The following is a 13,505-nucleotide window of genomic DNA, read 5'->3' on the forward strand; positions in this document are numbered from 1 at the left end:
CTCCATAAATACCATGCCATGGAATTTGACATAGAATCCATCCAGCATTTCAGATATGAAAATTTCTGAGAAGACTAGGAAATACTTTATTGATAATATTAAGTGAAAGTGTGAATTATGAAAATGGAATATATAATATTACAAGTATCTAAATACTACTTACATATGCCCCAGTATTAAAATACATGAAAATAGAATAAATATTAAAACCTGAAAATGGATTGTGAGGCATTGTTAAAAGGTTTGTAAGTGAATTTTTACATATTTACATAAAAATATAATATGTAAATATGTAGAATTTGCATGTAAGGATTGATATTTAGTTGAAGTTATTGGAAAGAAAAGTGTATATAAGTGAAATTTTCAGGTCGATAAAGTCCCAAATAAAAATATTTTATAATAAAGAAATATTTTAAAATTATTTTCATTTTTCTATTTTCTCATTCTGATAGGTATACTTTTCTCATTTTTACTGAATCTTTAGTATGCCTTCAAATTGTTGCATTAGACTACAGTAATTTCTCTGTGTCTTCCCCTATTATCATCAATTCTACTTTCTCAGGACTGCCTCAAAACACAGGAACTTTTTGCCTTTATGACAATACAGTAGCAAAACATGGAGAAGTCTAAAACAAATGGATATTCTCATTTCCTTCAACAAGAATAATGCACAGAGAAGATGGAGGTTGGAAACCATACCAGTGTGACACAGTTCATCATTTTGGGGTTAACAGAGGATCCTACACTTTGTGTCGTCTTCTTTGTGATATTTCTCGGAATCTATATTGTCACCTTAATGGGCAATGTCAGCATAATCATGTTAATCAGTAGCAGCCCTCAGCTTCACACACCAATGTACCTTTTCCTATGTCATTTGGCCTTTGTGGACATCTGGTTATCCTCTTCAGTCACACCTGTCATGCTCATGGGCTTCCTGAGGAAAGGTATCTCTCTGCCTATTGCTGGCTGTGTGGCTCAACTCTATGCTATGGTCAAATTTGGGACCACTGAGTGCTTCCTGCTGTCTACCATGGCCTATGATCGTTATGTGGCCATCTGCTCACCACTGCTCTACTCTACCCACATGTCCCCCAGAATCTGCATTCTCTTAGTGGGGATGTCCTACTTGGGTGGATTTGTGAATGCTTGGACATTTACTGGCTGTTTATTGAGTCTGTCTTTCTGTGAATCAAATCAGGTAGATCACTTTTTCTGTGATTTCTCCCCTTTGTTGAAACTTTCCTGCTCTGATATCTCCATTATTGAAATCATCCCTTCCATCTCTTCTGGATCCATCATTGTGGTCACAGTGTTTGTCATATCTCTCTCTTACATCTGCATCCTCATCACAGTTCTGAAGATGCGCTCCGCTGAAGGGAGACACAAGGCCTTCTCCACCTGCACCTCCCACCTCACTGCCGTTACTCTCTACTATGGAACGATCACCTTCATTTATGTGATGCCCAAATCTAGCTACTCAACTGACCAGAACAGAGTGGTATCTCTGTTCTACACAGTGGTGATCCCCATGTTGAACCCTCTTATCTACAGTCTGAGGAACAGAGATGTGAAAGAGGCTCTGAGAAAGGCAATTGTCAGATTACATTCTTAGGATCCATTCCTGTCTGATGAACTATAAAGTTTTTTGTGTTTTTTTTTTACCTATATTACACTTAGCACTACTAAATAGGTAGGCTGTGTAACTGCTTAAATTAAATTCATGCTTCCTCTAACTCACTTTTATTCACTAGTAAACCAAATATTGTTACTCTAATTGTTACTATTCTTAATTCATAGATTCCAAGTACTTTTTCTATTTAATTAATCTAGCAAACAATAATTTGCACTTACTGTGACATATATTAACTGCGTTATTCCTCACCAAAACCCTATGAAGTAGTACTATTATTTCTATTTTACAAAAAAAATCATTTGGGGCACAGAGACATTAAGTACATTGCTGCAAGTCATGCAGCTAGGATATTGTGGCACCAGAGTTTGAATCCAGAAAGTCTAGGTTTAAAACCACTAAGCTTCTCTATTTATTATTCCCAGCAATCCCATGATGGCGGAATTATTAATTTTCCTCAATTTACAGATTAGAATTCTATGTCTTAAGGAAATTTAATAGTTTATCTGGAGATATGTGGACTCAAGTCCTCTGATTCTAGGAATCAAGTTATTTGGTTCCAAGCATTTAATATGGACTGTAATGTCTAAATCAGTCTAATGACTTCAGCAATGTTATTCACCAGGAAGGTTTGAGCAGAGCAATGAAGCCTAAGTTGTTACTTTGTATCAGTCTTTTGAACAAATTCTACTCCCAAGATCTGGGCTGTGAAGACATGTGAAAACAGGCATGAGGATGGGAAAACTGCTGATTCTCATCTCTGACATTCCCATGTCAGGTCTGGGCACCACAGTCACGTGATTTGGTAGAAGTCTATCCATATTTAAACAAATAATAAAAATATAGTCCTATTTGTCATAATGTAGACTTCTTTATTTGTAAGAATTATAAAGGGTACCTTTTAATTCTTACCATTGAAATTAATCTGTTAACAATCATAGTTCCTTAGTCTGCATTATAAGGAAATTAGAACCCATTAAAAGAACTAGAACTGTCAGAGACTGCACTAAATATGTTTCTTGTATAACAATCTACCCTCATTTACTTCATCACCATGAGACTAGAAAGAGTGCAGAGATTTTCTGTAGTCAGACATTCCCAGACCGAAGCCCAGCTGTTGAGAGCAGCCGAAAGCAAGACTTAGAGCATAAAAGTCCACGTCTCAGTGTAATGGGATGAAGGAAGTGATGATTGGGAGATATAAGATATAATAAAATGGAAAATACTTATAATATGCTGCTAAGTTAAAATGCAGAGTATCTATAATATTGCAAATTTTAAGTGGAAAATACATAACAAAGACTGAAATGTAACAGATAAATTAAAAAATATGAAATGATTTAAATAATGGGTAAAGGATAACTGTTGTTCTTCTCACAACCAAATATATGCTAATCCTCCACCACCAACAAACAATTAGAATACCAATATTTTCTAAATATGTGAACACTGGTTTGATGCCCAATTTTAAAAATTCAATTGTGATGCTAACTACTTAGAGGTAGTGTCAGACTTCACAGGTTTAAGGGCCCAGTGCCACAAGAACTGCCCTCACTTTAGACACCAATTGTAAGTAATGCGTCCCCAGGGTACCCACACTTCTATCCCGCTGGCTATAAAGTTAGGGATTAGCCCACAACTCTCTCCCATGTTTGAGTCCTACAACCCTCTACCAGGTTCAGTAATTTGTTGGAATGGCTCACAAGATGCATGGAAACATTTACTTACATTTACCAGTTAATTATAAAAGGTATCAGAAAGGATACAAATTAGTAGCCAAATGAAGAAACATAACTGGAGGTCTGGAATGGTTCCCAGGGCAGGAGCTTATGTCACCATGATGCTGGAGTCACCATCCATCTGACACTTGGATGTGTTCACCAACCTGGAAGCTCTCCACTCCATTGTTTAGGGATTTTTATGGAGGCTACCTGACCAGCATTAAGTCAATGTCTCTTCCTTGTAGAACAGGGGGGCAGGCAGAAAGTTACCATCTTCTAATCATGGCTTGGTCTTTCTGGTGACCAGCCCCCATCCTGAAGCTATCCGGGAACCCAACAACAGTTGCTTCATTAAAACAAATCATACTCCTGCCATTGGTATTTTGATAGGGATGCATTGAATCTATAGATTGCTTTTGGTAGCATGGCCATTTTAATGATGTTAATTCTTCCTACCCATGAGCAAGGTATATGTTTCCTTTTATTTGTATCTTCAATTTCTTTTTTCAATGACATAATTTTCTTAGAACTGGTCTTTTACCTCCTTGGTTAATTTGATTCCCAAGAATTTTATTCTTTTTGATACAATTGTAAGTGGGATTGTTTTCTTAATTTCTCTTTCTGAAAGTTCATCATTGGTATATAAAAATATCACTGACTTCTGAATATTAATTTTGTATCCTGCTACTTTATTGAATTCATTGGCCAGTTCTAACAGGTTTTTTAGTGGAATCTCTTGAGTTCTCTACATGTAGTATCATGTCATCAGCAAATAACGAGAGTTTTACTTCTTCCTTTCTAATTTGGATGCCTTTTATTACTCTTTTTTATCTTATCACTGTGGCTAAGACCTCCAACATAATGTTAAAGAGAAATGGTGAATGTGGTCATCCTTGTCTCTTTCTTGATCTTAAGGAAAACACTTTTACCCTTTCCCCATTGAATATGATGTTAGCTGTAGGTTTGTCATATATGGCCTTTGTTATGTTGAGGTATATTCTTTATATTCCCACTTTGTTGAGAGTTTTTATCATAAATGGATGCTGAATTTTTTCCAATGCTTTTTCTGCATCTATTGATATGATTGTATGGTTTTCATCTTTCAATTTGTTAATGTGATGTATCACATTAATTGATTTACAGATATTATACCAAACTTGCATCCCAGGAATAAATCCAACTTGATCATGGTGTATGATATTTTTAATGTATTGCTGAATTCAGTTTGCTAATATTTTGTTGAGGAGTTCAGCATCAATGTTCATAAGAGATAGTTCTCTATAGTTTTCTTTTTTTGTAATGTCTTTGTCTGGTTTTGGAATGAAGGTAGTGGTGGCATCATAAAAGGAATTGGGGAGCTTTCCCTCTTCTTGAACTTTTTGCAAGAGTTGAACAGATATTTTTCCAAAGAGGAAATACAGATGGCCTATAGACATGAAAAGATGCTCAAGGTCACTAGACATCAGAAAAATGAAAATTAAAACCACAATAAGATATCACCTCACACCTGTCAGAATGGCGATCATCAATAAATTAAAGAACAACAAGTGTTGGCGAGGATGTGGAGAAAAGGGAACTGTCCTACACTGTTGGTGGGATTGCAAATTGGTTGGTACAGCCACTGTGAAAAACAGGCTGGAGGTATCTCAAAAAATTAAAAATGGATATACTTCTTGACCTAGCATTTGCATTTCTGAGTATTTACCCAAAGAAAACCAAAACAATGATTTCTAAAGATCTCTGCACTCCTATGTTCTTGACAGCACAGTTTATAATAGCCAAGATATGGAAGCAACTAAATGCCCATCAACAGACAAGTGGATAAAGAAGTTGTGGTTCATATATACAATGGAATATTAGTCAGCCATTCAAAAAATGAAATCTACCATTTGTAACAACATGGACGGACCTAGAGGTTATTATGCTGAGTGAAATAAGTCAGACAGAAAAAGTAAATACCATATAATTTTACTTATATGCAGAATTTAAGGAACAAACAAAACAAACTGATGAAAAACAAATGCAAATATAAAGAACAATCTAGTAACAGCCAGAGGGGGAAGGATTGCATGGCTGGGAGAATGGAGTGAAGGGTTAAAGAAATACAAATTAGTAGTTGATAAATGGTCACAGGGATGGGTAGTATGGCCTAGGGAATGTAGTTAGCATTAATGTAATGGTTGTTCAGAAAGCCAGAGGATAGAATGAGAAACCAGCGGGATTGTTTTATAAACTATATAAATGTCTAACCTATGTAATGTATACTTGAAAGTAATAAATTGAAATTTATAAATACATATATCAGAAAAAATTGCGGCTGTCACTCAGGAAATTACAGGGGTTTTGGGGAGCTACGTGTCAGGAACTGAGGGCAGAGACTGAAGATATATTTCTATATGTCACAGACCACCCACTAGTGTACGGCTGTGGACACATCATAGAAAAAAAATCATAAAAGTCCAAAGGTAATTGCTCATAACTAGAATCCCATACAGCGAATAATTAGTCCATCATCATATCATATAAAAATCTCCCCCATGGTGAGTCTATTCAGATTTGCAGGCTTCCATTTGTCTTCTAAAGGCAGGAGTGATCTCAGCAATATATGACTTCACCTTTTCAGGAATCTGGTATGATTACCTAAGAGACAATATCATCTCTTGCTCTGAGTCTCTTTTGAGATGTTACTGTAATGCTGTATTTTTGATAAAGAACATTTCCAACTGATCCATAAGAATTTCAGGTGCATCCTGACTCCCATGACATCTCAGAGCTTTAGTTATGTGAACGCTACTAAAGTCCAGAATATAAAGGCTAATATCCCTCTGGACACTGTAGACCCATACTTCAGAGGTCAGAGTGTTCATAGGTCTTCTGTATTTTGCCTCAAGTATCATTTGAGCTTTGCCCATTGGGAACCGATTTGAGTCAAAGACCATTGACCAACATTAACTACTGTATCTATTTAGATTTATATAACCATCTTATCGTGTTTTCAATATTTCATGAGATGGGGTGGGAGAGGGCCTCAAACATTGATAATTTTCTTTCATTGTGACCTCCGTGTTTATGAGGAATTTTGATCCAGGCCTTGAAGTCATTTTACAGAAAGATATGGGATAGTCATTTATTTCATAAATATTTGTTGAACCTTTATTATATTCTAGGAACTGAGTAAACACTGAAGATATGTTGATGAGTAGACAGAGTTCTAATGCAGTTTAGATTTTAATGGGGAAGATACTAAGGCATTAATAAAGATTATAACTACAGAACATGATAAATGGTGTGGGAGAAAGTCAATTGGGTTGATGTGGCTTACAAAGAGTAACTGTGATGATATGAGTGGTGTTACCTTAGAATGAAAAGCAAGTCCACCTGGAGGAAGTGATAGTTGAGTAGAAAGTTGAAAGATGAGAAGGATGCATTGATATGGAGAGTGAGGGGAAAGATTCCAGACAAACCAGCAAGTGCGAAATCCTGATGATGTCAAGAAATAAAGAGACCATGGTTACCCAGGAAGAGAGAAGTACTCAAAAAGGCTTAGATCATGGGGAGCTTCATAGAACATGGAAAAGTGCTTGGATTTTATCCCTACCATTTAATGGTGGTTTTAGTAGGTCTAATCTAATGTGAGTAGTTTTTTTTAAAGATCATTCTGGTTGTATGAAAAATTATTAAAGGGAAGAGTGGGAGCAGGAGACCAATGAGGTTAATATTCAAGATCTGTGATGATGGTACATTGGGCTAGTTCAGTTTTAGTGTAGTTAGAGAGAAATTACCCTGTTCAAGATATAGTTTAAGTAAGAGACTAAAAAGGACTTTGCCAGTGGATTAGTGTGGGAGATTAAAAATGAAAGAAGTTGAACCCTCAGCAATGTTTGGCTTGTAGTATTAGGTGGATGTGAATAGGGCGTCATTTATTAGCCGAGGAAAAGTGATTTTCAGGTTATCTATTGCTGCAGAACAAGTCACTCAAAACTTAATTGGCTTAAAACAGAACTATTATTTTATATTACATTATATTTGTGAGTCAGAAATTCAGCTTCGGTTTGGCACAATCTTTCTTCACATGTACTTAGCAGGAGTCACTTAGTGATATTCAGGTGGTATCTGGGTATGTCTACAGTCCATGATGGTTTCACTCAAATGCCTGGCACTTTGGCAGGGATAGCTTGAAAACTTGTTCCGCATATAGTCTTAAGAATCTTTCCATATGGTCTTACCTGCAGAGTAGCTGAATTTCTCACATTGGCTCAGACTCCAGTAGCAAGTATCCCAAAAGATTAAAAAGGAATCTGCAGTGTTTTCTATGACCTAGCCTCAGGAGACCCAGAACATTATTTATCCTGTCTTCTCTTGGTGAAACAAATCACAAAAACTAGTCCAGATTTAAGGAGATGGAAATTAGACACACCTTTCAGTGAGAGAAATAACAAAAACTCTGCAGCTATCTCTAATGTTTCATAATTCCTCTGGCCACAATATTGACATATTTCCCACCTGCCAAAATATATTCATACCCTCCTACATTTCCCTAAAACATTATGCTATTATAGCATCAGCATTGGGTCTATCATCCTGAGATCTAGATCAAATTCAGGCATGAATGAGGTTCCTTGGACACAACTCAAATACAGTCCCTCTTGATTTGAAGACCTAGGAACTAAATACACAAGGCATATGTCCCCTATACATCTATTAGTCACTGTTGGTACAAGAGTAGAAAAACTTTAGCAAATTCTCCTGTTCATAAAGGGGAATACAGGAGTCACATAGCAACACGGGCCCATAGAAATTCCAAAATCCAACTAAACACATACTGCCATTTTCTTGATCAGGGTCCAGCCTTGCTTCCTACTTGTAAGTTTCTGTGGCTCTTGGCTCTGCCTTCTGAGCTTATAATTCAGTCCTCTGAATTGTCTTTCATTTTGTAGGGAAAAAAAAATCGCCCATATTATAGCTGAGTAGATTTTTTGGCCTGTTTCCTGCTCATTCTAAGTTGAGAGTCCAAAGATCTCTTCATTTTCTACTGTCCTTTAAGTCTAAGCAGGTATAACTTCTTCAAAAACCGTGCAAGATATTATATCCTCAAGCCTTATTTATTTTTTAACTAGAATTTTGTACCTCTGGACCCTCTTCACTTATTTTGTGCTCCCAACCCCCCGCCACCTGTCCTCACCTCTGGCAATCACCAGTCTGTTCTACGTATCTATATGTTTTGGAGTTTTGTTGTTATTGTTGTTCAGTTGTTTTGCTTTTTAGATTCCACATATAAGTGAAATCATATGGTATTTGTCTTTCTCTTTGTCTTCTTTTATTTAATACCCTCAAGGTCCATCTACATTGTATAATGGCAGGATTTCATGCTTTTTATAGCTGAGTAATATTCTACTGTATATATGTACCACAACTTCTTTATCCATTCATTTATTGATGGACACTGAGGTTGTTTCTAGGGGTGCGTATATCTTTTCAAATTAGCATGTTGGTTTTCTATGAAAAATATTCAGAAGTACAATTGCTGGATTACATGGTAGTTCTATTTTTATTTTTTGAGGAATTGCTATGGTGTTTTCCATAGTGGCTGCACCAATTTACAATCCCACAAACAGTGCATGAGGATTCCCGTTTCTTCACATCCTTGCTAATACTTTTATTTCTTGTCTTTTTGATATAAGCCATTCTAGCAGGTGTGAGATGATATCTCACTGTGAATTTGATTTACTTTTCTCTGATGATTAGTGATGTTGAGCATCTTTTAATTTGCCTGTTGGTTATCTTTATGTCTTCTTTGCAGAAATGTCTATTTCACTGCCAATTTTTAAAATTGGATTTTTTTGTTGTTCTTGTTATTGAGTTGTACGAGTTCAGCATATTTTTTGGATATTAGACACTTATCGAATATATCATTTGCATATACATTTTTCCATTCGGTGGGTTGTCTTTTCATTTTCTTGATTATCACCTTTGTTGTACAGAAACCTTTAGTTTGATGGATTTCCACTTGTTTATTTTTGCTTTTGTCATGTTTGCTTTTGGAGTGAGATCTCAAAAATCATTGCTGTGACTGATATCAAGTAGCTTACTGCCTAAGTTTTCTTCTAGGAGTTTTATGGTTTCAGGTTTTATATTTAAGTCTTTAATTAATTTTGAGTTTATATTTCCATATAGTGTAAGACAGTGGTCTAATTTTATTCTTTCAGATGTGGCTGTCTAATTTTCGCAACACCGTTTACCAAAGAGATTGTCAAGGACTTTATGTAGTAGCACCTCTTTTATAAAATGCAAAGGTGTTCCATAATTTCTCTGAGAACCTTACATGCACACAGAGGGTAGATGGCACATTTCCCAAATACCACCACAGAGAGGCCTTATGTTCTGCTTGTGATTGAGTACAGAATCCTAAACAGTACAGAATCTGCATAGAATCTGCACAGCATTTAAGGTCCCAGATGGCAAGTATCATCCATCCCTTTTAAGGAGTAACAAAATCCTTTGACTTCTATAAGGACAAATTTGACTTTATGAACATTCCAATTCACCTAAATACTGACAAAAATGGAATGCCAGCTTTGTTACATGCAACATTGGTTATAACAAAAATGATTCTTTAATTATAAAGTACATTTAGACTGAAAGAACAATATATGAAATATGTTCTGTTCATGCTTTCTGCTTCCTGATTGCAGTGATTCTTATATCTGCAACCAGTGCTTACCGGGACCCTGGATTTATACCTGATGGTGTTATAAGATATGTTGTTCTCAATTGTAATAATGAGACTCTAAGCTAGGATGGCTCCTCTGCCTTTGCTTTCTCTTGTGATCCAATGCGAAAAGCCATGAAGATTATGCTCGCCAAAGAGAAATGCCTGCTATAACTGCTGCCATGGTGAATTTTTCAGTTAGGAAGTTCTATATGATTGTTTTCATACTGTTTAGTCATTATTTTCCACTAGACACTGGTCATTGTATTTGAATGATTATCGGTAGACATAATTGAGGCTTGAGTTGTTTGTTTGCTTATTCAGTTCACCCCGAAGTCCACCTGTCCTGGACCATCTTATGTCCAAGTTCAAGGCTCGAGAAGACTCTCTAGATCTCCAGGATGTGAGTCTATGCAAGACTTTGTCATATCAGGTTTCCTCTTATTCTGTGGGTATTTGTGAGGTATAACCATCAGGAGTCTCACCTGGACATGTCCTACCTAGGCTTTGACTTAGGCCCTTCTCATCCCAAAAGAACACTGAATGCATGGCCCAGAGCACCTGCTTTGTCAAATTCTTTCACTACAAAACATTTTGGGGTATTATATCTGTATGTCTAGGTCCTCACAGTTTCTGGTGAGGCCATTCCATATGATCCTCTCATGTGATATTTAAGATACATTTAACATGTTATCAGTTGTTTTAGTTGTCTTCACCATGACATCAATTAAAACTGTCAAGCCTGGCATTGCCTCAGCAGTAAATACTATGCATGTGAGTGGAAGATTAGACTTGCATAAATGTACACAGGTAACCACATGGTCGACAGGAAGTGTCTCATCTCCCACATCCTGTCTCAGTTGTTACATTCCCAGCGAGATCTGCATTGAATGTTCCCTGGCTCTAGCATGTTAATTTTTCTTACTGTGCTCTGATTTTTCTTTCTCCATAGCACCATTCCCTTTGAATAGTCGGAATCACTAACTTGATAGTTTTATTGTCTGTCTTTTGCTCTAAGACAAATTCTGTGAGGGCACATAGCTTTGAATGCTTGTCACTTCTATTTCCAAAATCCTAGGACAACCCCTGGAATAAAAGGATCATTTAATATTAATTTTTAATCTAGGAAGGAACAGAGGAATGAGTGAAATGATTAATTCCAATTTAATCTGTCAAAAAGATACATTTTGCATCTCAAACACTAAAGAGGGGATGAGAAAGGTGAATAAATGTGGTTGTTGTAGCATATAGAATTTGAGTAAGCCTCTCTGAGGGGCAGTCACAAATTCAGGGAAGAAACAATCCAGTTCCCTTGAGTTTCCTGAGCAGGATGTAGGCCTGCCCATGAACAGGTCACTCCTAGGGTTTGCAGGTCACACTCAGGGAGGTCAGGAATCCCTCTTATTCCCAACAGAAGTCACCTGTTTCAACCTGATAGAATTCAAAGATCAGTCAGGAACATCTCATCCTGTTTTCCTTTGTGGAACCGCTATGAGATAACTGGAGCCAGTGAATAGGAAGACAATTCATCATTTTAGGGATTCACAAGCCCTGCCATCCTCTACAGATAACCTTCCTGCAAGAAAAAAAACATTTCTACCGATTTTCTATAGGTTCCACTTTGTCGTTTGCTCTTAGAATGTACTCAGTCATAACTATAATTATCACACTCACTCCAGGACGAAATGCTGTTGATAATGGATACAGCCTTAAAAGTTTAGAGGTCCTATAATCTTAACTTATGGCAGAGAACAATTTTCGAAAGAATATATGAATTAAACTTTTAAAGGATTACAACAGATTTGAAATTTTTTTCATGTGAACCAATATGTGTTTACAAAACTATTTAATTTAATGTTATTAAAAGTAACTCACTATGTGCCTCGAATTTACATTATGTCAGAAAATTATTCCCCTTCACTAAAAGTCTCCACACAGGTTAATGACATATGGATGAATATATTCAGTCCACAAGCACTAAATTTTATTTTATTGTTATATTTATAATGTTATTATATAAAATCCTACAGAATATCAAGTTCTCTAGGATAATATTTTTCTGCCAAGCTCCCTTTTCAGAGCCCCCTTAATCTCATTGTTCTTGAGGCTGTAGATGATGGGGTTCAGCATGGGAATCACCACCGTGTAGAACACAGACACCACTTTGTTCTGGTCAGTTGAGAAGGTGGACTTGGGCATCACATAAACAAATATGAGGGTCCCAAAATATAGAGTGACAGCTGTGAGGTGGGCAGTGCAAGTAGAGAAAGCCTTGCGACGCCCTCTATTGGAGCGCATCTTCAGTATTGTGATGAGGATATAGATGTAGGAGGTGACTATGACAAACACTGTAAACAGAATGTTGAAGCCAGCTGTAAATGTGGGCACAACTGAGGGGATACTGCTGTCAGAACAGGAGAGTTCAACTAAAGGGGCAAAATCACAGAAGAAATGATTGACTCGATTAGGTCCACAGAAGAGTAAAAGATAGAAGCAAATAGTAAATGAGGAAGCATTGAGAAAACTACTCACATAAGCCAGTATGAGGATCTGAACGCAAACCCCTGTGGACATCTTGGTTGAATAAAACAGTGGGTTGTAGATTGCTACAAAGCGATCATATGCCATGGCAGCCAGAAGAAAGCACTCAAAGGTCCCAAAGAGAGCAACTGAACCAAGCTGGATGCCACATCCGTGATAGGAGATTGTATTTCTCTCCACCAGGAAATTTACAAGCATGTTAGGTGTGACAGAACTTGAAAAGCAGATGTCAGCAAATGCCAAGTGGCTCAGGAAAAAATACATAGGATGATGGAGCTGAGGAGAGATTCTGATAAGAATGATTGTGCTAAGATTGCCAGATACAGTCACCAGATAGATACATAGGATGATCATAAAGAGTATGACACGAAGGATTGGGTCAGCAGTTAAGCCCAATAAAATGAAACCTTTTACATCCGTATGGTTTCCATCTCCTAAGGAATCCATGAGATAACGTAGCTGCTACCAAAGGAACCTGTAATGAAATATTACATTAAATAACTTATACATTTTTTTAATACACGTATAGCTAGTAATTATAAATAAAGATATTCAGGCATCAATGCATATTTACATGCAATGATGAGTCTATCTTTTTAAAATTTATTTTAGCAGAAACTCCAGAAAGAATAATGTCTTTTTCATATATAGATATATTTTTTTCACATATGCATTTAAAGTGGCATTAAGTTCAAAGAATAAATGATGTAATACAGGTGAGAATAACAAAAGTACTTGTAAATACATATGTAGTAATATATGTTTTGTGTAATATGTATACTATAATATATATTGTAATAAAGAAATTGTTTCTTAAGATTTTTATTATACTTTAGCTATCACACTATATTTTATTAGTTTCAGGTGCACACCATAGTTATTCAGCATTTAGATCCCCAAAGAA

The 13,505-nt window shown here is 36.4% G+C and overlaps 2 protein-coding genes across 2 annotated transcripts; one reads left to right on the forward strand and one right to left on the reverse strand.

Annotated features, from left to right (window-relative positions):
• The first annotated feature begins 679 nt into the window (after nucleotides 1-679).
• On the forward strand, nucleotides 680-1,612 carry LOC120607079 (olfactory receptor 491-like). Its single transcript, XM_039868687.1, has one exon. The coding sequence runs from the start codon at nucleotides 680-682 to the stop codon at nucleotides 1,610-1,612; it is 933 nt and encodes a 310-aa protein (XP_039724621.1).
• Nucleotides 1,613-12,103: 10,491 nt separating this feature from the next.
• LOC120607080 (olfactory receptor 502) lies at nucleotides 12,104-13,048 on the reverse strand. Its single transcript, XM_039868688.1, has one exon. It carries the CDS (start codon nucleotides 13,046-13,048, stop codon nucleotides 12,104-12,106), a length of 945 nt encoding a protein of 314 aa, XP_039724622.1.
• Nucleotides 13,049-13,505: the final 457 nt, after the last annotated feature.

Source organism: Pteropus medius, unplaced genomic scaffold (genome assembly GCF_902729225.1).
Source record: "Pteropus medius unplaced genomic scaffold, Ma_sr-lr_union100, whole genome shotgun sequence".
NCBI classification, from domain to species: Eukaryota; Metazoa; Chordata; class Mammalia; order Chiroptera; family Pteropodidae; genus Pteropus; species Pteropus medius.

Bases quoted from the DNA above. Each gene is read 5' to 3' on its own strand.
- LOC120607079 (XM_039868687.1), top strand. From the start codon at position 680: ATGGAGGTTGGAAACCATACCAGTGTGACACAGTTCATCATTTTGGGG.
- LOC120607080 (XM_039868688.1), bottom strand. From the start codon at position 13,048: ATGGATTCCTTAGGAGATGGAAACCATACGGATGTAAAAGGTTTCATT.